The sequence below is a fragment of the Etheostoma cragini genome, chromosome 16, assembly GCF_013103735.1.
Source record: "Etheostoma cragini isolate CJK2018 chromosome 16, CSU_Ecrag_1.0, whole genome shotgun sequence".
Lineage (NCBI taxonomy): Eukaryota > Metazoa > Chordata > Actinopteri > Perciformes > Percidae > Etheostoma > Etheostoma cragini.
Window position 1 is genome coordinate 12,166,685 of NC_048422.1, and position 10,311 is coordinate 12,176,995.

General features: G+C 39.4%; 1 protein-coding gene across 2 annotated transcripts in view; it reads right to left on the reverse strand.

The window, feature by feature from the left end:
* Nucleotides 1-4,452: 4,452 nt before the first annotated feature.
* Nucleotides 4,453-10,311, reverse strand: part of urm1 (ubiquitin related modifier 1) — a 9,964-nt gene continuing 4,105 nt past the window's right edge. The window contains exons 3-5 of one of the 2 annotated variants that reach the window (XM_034896826.1): nucleotides 7,383-7,464; nucleotides 5,583-5,631; nucleotides 4,453-5,061 (exon numbers count right to left, since the gene is read on the reverse strand). In XM_034896826.1, the coding sequence (XP_034752717.1) occupies nucleotides 4,993-5,061; nucleotides 5,583-5,631; nucleotides 7,383-7,464 (200 nt within the window). In that variant the 3' untranslated portion in view covers nucleotides 4,453-4,992. The remainder of the gene's footprint in view (nucleotides 5,062-5,582; nucleotides 5,632-7,382; nucleotides 7,465-10,311) is intronic. The other variant, XM_034896828.1, reaches the window with a different exon arrangement.

The following is a 10,311-nucleotide window of genomic DNA, read 5'->3' on the forward strand; positions in this document are numbered from 1 at the left end:
TTTTAACATTTCTGTTTCAGCACCTGCTATCAAACACCAGAGGGAAGAACAGAAACGCTCCAAGTGCCTTTCTTCAAATAAGGAGGGGATTTTTATTAACAGCCGTGGAAAGCCATTGTGCAGCTTGAGGCACCAAAACCCTGAATTGATGACAGTACACAGGTGCAGAAATGGCGTTTTCGTGGCGTTCTCACCTCGGACTTTAAAATGAAATTAAGACAACTTGAGCTGTTTGAGATTCTTGTCTTTCCCACCCTGTTTGCGACACTTTAAAAGTGAGACTCTGATAAACCAAAGGAGATGACATTTTTACTTGAAGATGCAATGGCCATTCAGCCATCTTAAGGGCCCAGAGATCTGGACAGACTTGGGGTTAACTTTACAACTAGCAACCAGTGCAAAGACACGATGACATAACTGCAGCTATAAGAAAAAAGTAGGAAATAGCTTTCAAACAGCAGTAGAAAAGTCACAAAGTGATTGTGAATGTAACAATGCCTCTTTAGAATTATCAAACAAGTGCGACAAAAATCTGTCCAAATGAGAGGATCAGCTTCTTAACAAGAGAATGTGCTCATTTGGAGGAAAGTTACTCCACAGGCTTTAGGCTATTTGAATGTTTTTCTTTGCAAAAAAACAGCTTGAGGTGTAGTTTTCTGCTGCAGCAGCTCAGTGATGGAAATGCACAATGAAATCTCTTTTAAAGATAAGCCAAATCCGAGGCAATGCTGAGCAGCGAGGGTGTCACAAGAAAATGCACAGAAATGCAACTCCCCTATCGTGTAGAAAAAAAAAGTAAAGACAACAGTTTTCAGTGTCAGGCGCAGCCAATACTGTCAAAGGGCATTTGGGCAGCCGTAGCAGGTGCAGCCTTGGGGCCCATACAATAAGTGATCGTGCACACGTGTGATTTAAATAATCCAATGCTTAATTTCTTCTTTTTAATCTGGGCAGAGGATATCCAGTCTTTAGCGACTGATTGTCCAAACGCAATTCTTGAGTAAACTCAAATTCAACCCCAAGAATTGTGCATGGACATCTGTTGCTGCAGACTCACATTCATCACTGCTGTCTTTGGCAAAACGCCACATCAAGAACGTAGACTAGGCCTCCAAACCACAAAGCAGGCTACGTAAAGGCCTTTAGTCTCGAAATGTTTTGTAACTGTGTCGTTTCAGGTAAGATTCAAACCACCTTTAGCATGTTATGGAGGGAAAAGACGCGGGACTGGACCAATAAAGTGGAGGAAACCTGATTCTGCCTCGTGTAATGTGTTTTTCGAGATGTGCGTTGCGGTTGGCCCGATTGGTATTTACACTTTGTCGAAGATCTCATCAAGACTGTTTGTTTTAAATGGCAAATATCGACCGGAGGCATTGATGTATCGACTGTGTTTGGCAAATAGTAGAAAGCAGTGAGTTGAGTGCTGGCAGAGTGAGGCCTGCATGCAGCACGGATGCACGTGAGAGGAGCAAAGCTAAAAACTGGACCATCAGACACATGAAGTCATGACTGGGGACAATAAATACAACTGAACGAGGTTGATTCAATATATTCGAAAATTTCGTTAAAAGCTACATTTGGCTGCAAAAATAACATCTTAGGTCCTTATAGAATAATTCTCTAACACATAATGAGCACGTTCAGAGCCTATCAAAGCAAAGCCTAAAGTGCTTGGAAGGCACTTAGCCACAGATATAATACTTAAAAACACATTTTTTAAAAGCATTTAGTGCCATTAGGCCAAATCAAAGACATTAATATACATATGCATGTGTTAGAGTGCTGTAAAAACAGAAAGCACACAGAACACAAGAGGCCTGATGATGCTGCCAAGCAGCGTCACTGATAAATCATGTGTGACACTTTTTGGCCCATTAGATGTTTTTATCCCTTTTTTAAAATGATTTTATGAGTTTAAAATTTGTTCTAATATTTTTTTTTAAAACGACAAATTAATGAAGATTTAAACTGATATTAATCTACTAGATACATGCAACTATTGACGTCTTAACGTTTGATGTAAAAAATAGGCCTATATAAAATCTGTTACCTCAAAAAGACAGTTTCTTATTTTAAATATCTTTCAAAAAATATTCTTCTTTTGTAGGGTCTTCATTTTTTTGAAAACCACAGCACTACACACAGCCAACGTGTGTGTGGTGTCGATGAACATCAAAGGCTAAGCTTTCTTAATTCCAGGCGATCAGTGCATCATGTTTGCTCTGCTACTGATACTCTGGATTTATTTTACGGAATATCAGTAGCCTCTAAATTACAACCGTACAATAATAATTAAAGTCAAATTAAATGATTAGTGCACTTGTTTTTCTGTGTGCATGAAAAGAGTGTGTATCTCATAAAAGGCTCCTTTGTATTGTTAATGAGCAGGTTTGGTGTTGTAATGTGATGTAATGGAGCTGAGTCTAACATTTGGATTGTAGTGGTAAATGCAAAACATAGACTACTTCCACTCTTAATTAGAAGGAACCTATGCTCCGCATGGACATGCAGGCTGTAAGCTTAGCTTATTCTACAGATTTCTAACTATAGCGTTTTTGTTCACATACAACTTAAATCTCAGCAGCAAATACACTGCAGGAGCCCAATTGGTGCTATAGAAAAAACAAGATGGAAAGCAAATTTGGCGACAGTTGATTTGTCTTCATAATCGATATGCAATATGTAGCCCATTTTCTTCTTTCGTGCAGGAGGCAAGCTGGTTTCCCCCTATTTACTTACATAAAATAAATTTACAAAATGATCTTCCCGTCAGCCTAATAGGTAAAAAAAATAAAGATAAATCAATGCTATTATGTAAAAACATGATCTAATCGTTTATTTTCATTGGCTAGTGTTTATTACATGGCATGTTGTTACAGACTGGAGATCACAGGCGCTTTTTATACTCACTGTTGTAACCTGAGCTGCTCAGAGTCGTTATGATAGGCCTGTGAGTGTGTGTGTGTGTGTGTGTGTGTGTGTGTGTGTGTGTGTGTGTGTGTGTGATCTGATGGCGAGGCCCGGTCGACCCTCTCACCACCAGCATCGTCACCATCTCATATTGAGAAGCCAGCCAGTCAGTCAGTGTACAGGATGTGGACTTCACTATAAACTGCGCAGGCCCAAGTAATAACAGAGTGCATAAGGCTATACATTATAACAATGGGAGCTGAGAAGGAATCAAATATGGGTACACATCTAATTCACAAACGAATTATGGAAAACTTGTGTTTTCATTTGATCTACTGTAACATATCAAATAAATACATGAAAAACAATTAAAGATTGTAACAGTCGTAAACTACAACAGCCGACATCAACTTTGAAACCTTTGATGTCCTTTCTTTCTCTTTCTCTCTCTCTCACTCTCACTCTCTTTCACACACACACACACACTGCTACACTTTCTCCTCTCTATAACCCCCTCACCTCCTCATTAGCATTTCCTTTCTACTGGCCATTATCGGCCGGTTTCCCGTTGCAAATCGGACTCCACAACCGAGAAAAGGTTTTAGGTCGCCCCGGGCGTTCAGGGGAGGGCAGCCCCGAGGCTACACCTCGACCTCCCGCAGTGGTCCGCCCCTCCCCCCCTCTTATCCAGCGTGGGGCTATAGGACGCTAAAATCTCCCTCAAGTCTCGTCTAATCAGCCTAAAACTGCAATGTGACCACAGAGCTGGGCTTAAATCGATCAGATATAGGCTATCACCAGGAATTATCGAAGCGTGATGGCAAAGCCTAATTGAGAAACGCGTTTGGCTGCAGGCCCGCTCGGTGCGCGGTGCGCGGTGCGTGGGGCTTTGGATCCTTGCAGCCCAAACTGCCCGTTGTGGTGACATATGTCCAGAGAGATGCTGCCGTTTGTAAATTGCAGAAACACAATGGGGTTTTTGGAGTTGTAAAAGAATAACATTTACATTGGAGAACAACATAGACGACAGTTAACGTATAGCAGAAATGTACTGCAATATTATTTAATACTCTTACTAAATTAAAGAGTATAAGAAATACTGTGTTCATCACTGAAAATATCTGCTCCTGTCAGGAATGTAGATAATATATAATGCATACACTTTATATAATGCATACATATTGTTCATATATTCAGAAAAAATACTTTGTCTTTCTTTCTTTAAAATTTTTTTTAATCCTTTTGTCATTTGTGAGGAAAAATATATGAAGCAATAAGAATAATAAAACGTGTTGGAAAAAAAAAATTTCACATTGGACCAAAAAAACAAAAACAAAAAACTTTTCTCTTGTAACACTTAAGTCCCCTAATTAGCAATAACTTTGTATAAAGAACTGTAATGCAGTTAAAAGCAGATGTAAGGACATTTTTGTTTAAGAATTATTTTTAACAACTGTACCCACATGTGAAGCATCTAGAAGGGGTTGCTGGTGTGTAAACAGATGGCAATGTAGTAAAAACAGATTAAATATGTATTTATAGGGGAAGTTATATTTGTAGACAACATTATTAAACCCTTAAAAAGTCCTTATAAATGCTTACAATCCATTACAGTGTGTTTAACAGATTGTTAAACGTTTCTATATTGCTCTCATGGACTGTAGGTAGTAGGCCCTAAGTCCTGAGATGATGCCATTTGGTCTGGAGAGAGGATGAAGGGAGATGAAGGTTTAAACACCATCTGAAGGTATGTTGACTCGCACTTGTGAGCTGGCCAGTACAACCAAAGCATCATGTGAAGCTTCCCTTTACACCTGTCCAAGCTGATTGTAAAACAAATGTTACGCAAACGTCTCTAGAATTCACATTTCCACATCTCTGAATGTCCACTCATTCCTGCGGACTGACATCAATCACGGTCGGTGCAGTATAACACATCCAGCGCGTCCAATGGGGTGGCGTGTTGTTGGGAAGTGGGCTTGGGGGTTTGCACGGGTAAGTTGAGAGTGAGTGCAGTTGATGTGAAGAAGAGGCTCTTACAGAGGTGTCAAGAATAGGTTTGTAGCTCTCATTCATTCGCTATCCTCCATGAAGAGTAGAAATAAACACAATGTTGTCCTGGTCTTGTAGTTGGTAGTCCAGCTCCCCCTGAGGTTTAGAAAACATACAAAATATTCAATATTCAAACATCTCTACAAGTCAAAAGAGAAATATCTTCCTCTTCTAATACAAATATGAGTATTCCTCCTGTCTTCCCGTTGGGGTCCAATCAATGACAAACTTTCAATTTCATTTACATCCTGTGTTGAGTCCTGCGTCCTGTAATCAAATCCATGGATTCAAATTGAAGCCTTAAGTGTAAATATGTGTTCAGATATGAGACCCCAAGGACAAACTGGTCTCGCAGCTGCTTTCATGTTAGATGAAACATTACCTGACTCAGAGAAAATGAGAAATCTCAGTCTCAGTGAACATATACTGTAGGCTAAGCTTCACGCTCACACAAACAGTCCTGAATTAAATGTTTTGTTCATAGTTACAGCGATCATGGATGATGACATGAACACAGCTGAATACATGCTCTCCAATCCTTTGACACTGTAATGGTACATTCTGGAGAGAGGTTAAAATAAAGTGCACGCACTCGCACACGCACACAGTGTGCTCACCATTAGCTCCCAGTCTGCATCATTGATAAGCACCAGGATCCCAGGTCTCCTGTGGGAAAACAAACCGTTTGGAGTCAGACACATTTCCCAAAGGTAACACACATGCAAACCCACGTGCACAGGCATGTAAATTACAGACAGGCACATGAAAGAAAAAAGAAAAAAACATGGGAAAAATAATCTACACCCTGCATTACAAAAATCAAGAGACAATAACAACTTTTAAGTTGTTTTGAAATTTAACTAACTTAGTAAGATTATATGTTTAAAAAGGAGAAATGTCTTTTTTCCTCTTTCTTAGGCATGCATTTATGTGTTTTCTCTCTGCATGTAAGCCTGTGAAATTAAAATATTTAAAAAATATATATTAGTATTGATTAAATTTGAACTAATTATCACCAATTACAGTCTTTAACTTAGCGGGGTGGTGGATTGGGACACAGAAGTTATTTCATTGCGAGCAAAACCTGACTAACATAATCATAGTTTCTCATAATCAGAGAAATAGATAATGGTAAAAACCTATGATATACAGTATATATATATATATATATATTTTTTTTTACAATTCATAGCTAAATGAGCACAGTGAAAATAGGAAATCAAGTCTGGTGTTTTTCAACACTTTTCACAAATTAATATGCCACCAGTATTTTACTTGAGAACCACACTGGTACATTTATGTTAATAAATAAGTGACTGTATGTGTGTGCTATGTCCATGTTATAGCCCGTATATGACCATAAACAAGCCCTTTGGGGTTATTCTCATAACTGATAATGCTACCATATGCACAAATAAAATACTTTCTCTTGTATTACCCATCACAACTAACCAAACTGTTTTCTTGCTAACAAGGACTGAAATGAATGTGTTTTTTTTTTTTTTTAAAGAGAGTGGCTGAGGTAAAAGAGTAGAGATCATAGAAAAATAAACTGTCATCGGTAAATTAACGGCAGCCCAAAAATTACACTCAGATGAAGCCTGCAAAAATCCCCACCGATCAAAAGAGGATAATGGGGGTAATGGGGGGAGGGTAACAACAGGCACCTATGGGTGCAGTCTTCTTATCGTATGTTGGTGTGTTTTCTGAAAGCCATAGAGTAAACATTTTAATGTGGATAGGGTGATAATGCCTGAAGCAGCTCAAGTAAGCTTCTCTCCACCTTTTAGATGTTCTATGACGTCAATTGGAAAGGGCAATGTGAGTGCAACCTGTGAGTGCAAATCTGCGTCCACACGGGTAGAATGCACACACAAGCACAGGGCTGCTTTGAGAAAGAACAAAAGAAACTAACACAGCACCCATTGATCCTTTTTTAAAAGATAACGAAGAAACACCTTGAAGATGGTTTGCTCAAAAACGGCATGTGCTGCCAACATAAAGTACACACAAAAATACACATCTAATCTATAGGGTTTATAGGTAGGCCAGCCTTTTCTTCACTTATGGTTAGGTGGTGCTATAAATAGTCCTGCACAAAGGCAGCTGTAAAAGTCAGCCAGTCCTATAACACACAACACACACACACACACAATCCTCTTACTGAAACCCATAACCTGAAGGCAAGACTGTGTTTCCTCAGCATTTCAGCAGTTTTGAACTGCAGGAAAAAAAATGGTTCAAAAAAAGCTCCTCGACTACTTCAGTTTTATTTTTACATATGCAATATATAAAAAACATTCTGATGACGCTATTTTTAACAAATATCACAATTATATTTGGCAGTTAAGATTTTGTTCCAGTGAAAGTGTGATGTAGATGGTCCAAGTGTGTGTCAAGTGCAGGCACACGCTTACACAGAGTCCCCCTGGACAAAGAGCTCGGGCCGTTCCTTCAGCAGGTTCCGTTGGATCCAGACCAGCAGCTGTTTCACATCCCCTAGATAGACACACACACAGACACACACACAAAAAAGGCAGACAACAGAGGTGACAGGTCAGGGGTTAAGGGTCAAGGTGCATGGTTCCAGCCCCCTGGTCGATGTGACGCGACAGTAGCACCCGGCGGGATGAGGCTGTGTATATGTGTGGGTCTGTGTGCATGTATATTTATGAGTGTATGTGTATGTTGGAAAGGAGAGGACACTGGAAATGGGGGAGGGTTGACTGATGCCAATGGCCAAGAGTGACATTGTTCACCTTGGCTATAAATAAATGAAATTAGTGATTTGTGTGTATAAATCGAGAAATGACTAAACAGATTAAGAAAAAAAAAATACATCTACAGCACAACATGCAATTTTCAATTTTAAAATACAAAAATTAAAATAATAAGCCAGATATTTCCCAAAAGCATATACTTATTTAAAAAAAAAAGTGTTGTTCTCTCTAGCCTAATACATTGCAGTGACATTTTTCAATAAATAAATAATAAAATGATCCGAAAATCCAATTTCAGAATAATAATTTGCGTTGTTAGATTTGAACATTAAATGCGCTGCTTCTGGGCTGAGCTTGAATAACAGCAATGCTTGAATTTTCTCTGAGTCTGACCTCTTGAACAATCAGATTGACCTTGTCTCAACAATGGGTTGAGCCTCACTCAGACCGACTGACAGAAAACCACAAAGACGACGACAATGAGAGGTTTCACGATAAATCCCCACTGAACGACTAACGATGAATATATTCTAGTTATGGATGTTGTTAACATCGAGATTCCAGGTGGCGTAAGAGGTTTGAATGTACTGTATGTGTATTAGTACTTGGTATGCTTCCTTAAGAACTATGTTCTGTTATCATAATAATATGGAAACCCAAGCACAACCAATCTAATATTAGCTTGTGAACATTTCCTAGTTGTGCGTTTGTGTGTGCATGATCACAGCTGTCTTCTTAATGTACTGAGCCCTCTCTCTCTCTCCCACACACACACGAAAGAACAGAGGAGATGAGGGATGGAAACATACAAGGAGCGAGGAAAAAAACACAAGAGAGAGAGCGCATATACATTACAAGACATGAAGAGAAAAAGAGAGCAGCAGCAGATGGAACAGATACGAGGGTAAGATGAAGACAGCAAGTCATCCCAAGCCAGGTGTAAGGAGTGCGTTGAAGCCGTAGCAGGAAGTGATCAAACCACACAGGGATTCCGGAGTGCAGCTTGATCAAAGGCAGAGCTAATATCCCATTAAAACGGTGCAAAGACGGAGGGGAATAAATGCTGCATGCTCACGTGAAACCACAATTAGATTTTACTTTGATTTAATATCGTAGATATAGAACGCAGGTGTACATTGTGTGCTTATCTAAAATTATTGAAGCGTTTTGGTGTTGGAAAACCACCGAATAAATCACCGAAACTGTGCTTTTTTTGGGGTTTTCAGATGATCAAATTATACAGAGAGAGGGTTAATGATGACAACACACACCTGAACAAAATGTTTGTTTTTTTAAAGAGCCATCTTGATGTTCAAGGTTTTATTTATTCAGCCATTAAGTCAAATAAATGACAGTGCTTGCTGATTACAAAACAGATGATATAAATAAAAATTCAAACTGAGAAAATAAAACATATTCCACAGTTATATGTATATAAATATTAATAGGCTTACTTGCAGCATTTAGCTTGTGACAAAAGGATTTGAAGACGACTCCGTCGGCTCACTGTGGCTATGAGGACAACAGACTGTGTAGATGATATGTGATGTATAAGAGGTGTGTGTGTGAGTGTGTGTGTGTGTGTGTGTGTGTGTCTATGTAGTGTAGTCCCAAGCCTCTGTGAATGGTACTCAGGTTAACTGCAGTGCTATTGGCCAGCTCAGTAGTATAATGATAGTGCTGTTTTTTCCACGGTTCCGGGCCTCCATATAAAAAAAAGACAAATACCTCAAACTGGCAACACACATACACAAACACTCACAGTACATGCACACAGACAGACACACACAACAGAGTACCAGGCATTGAATATTGACCTGAACCTCTGCAGGGCTAAAAACAGAACTAATCACTACAGCAGTCATAACTCCTTCTTTGTGGTGACTCCTTTCTTTGCTCTCTCTCTGCCTTTAACTATTGGTAATTCTTCTCCACCATTACCCCTTATTCGCTCTTTCATCCTCTCGCCCATTTACTTTTCATTTGCTCTCTCTTTCTCTCTCTCTATCTCGATCTCTCTCCCCTCTTTTTCAAACACCCACTTTTCTCTTTCAGTGTCTCGTAAAACCCACTCTCTTTCACTCTTTCCATCCTTTACCTTCTTTTTTTATAAGCCCACCTATAGAGAGAGAGAGAGAGAGAGAGAGAGAGAGAGAGAGAGAGAGAGAGAGAGAGAGAGAGAGAGAGAGAGAGAGAGAGAGAGAGAGAGAGAGAGAGAGAGAGAGAGAGAGAGAGAGAGAGAGAGAGAGAGAGAGACACACACACACACACACACACGTTAAAAGTTAAACATGGTAAATAAATAGGTTGTCTAAGCTTGATAAACAGGACGGTAATAATTAAAACTTTCATCAGTTAAGCTTTTTTATAACAGAAACAGTCATCAGGCGCTGCCCTTTAAATGGCTGCCTTGTAAAAGGTTACTCATGGGGCTACAATTTGAAATCATCCAGAATCAAAAAGACAAGCTTGTATAAATGAATTGTTTAAAAAATGCAAGACAATGTAAATAAATTAGGAGTTCAGAGAGGTAAAAAGGAAGGTACAGTGACATGGAGAAGCAGAGAGGTGAAGGTTTTTAATAGCGCTTAGCGGCCCAGGTAGAGGGTGGGTGGGTGGGGGGGGG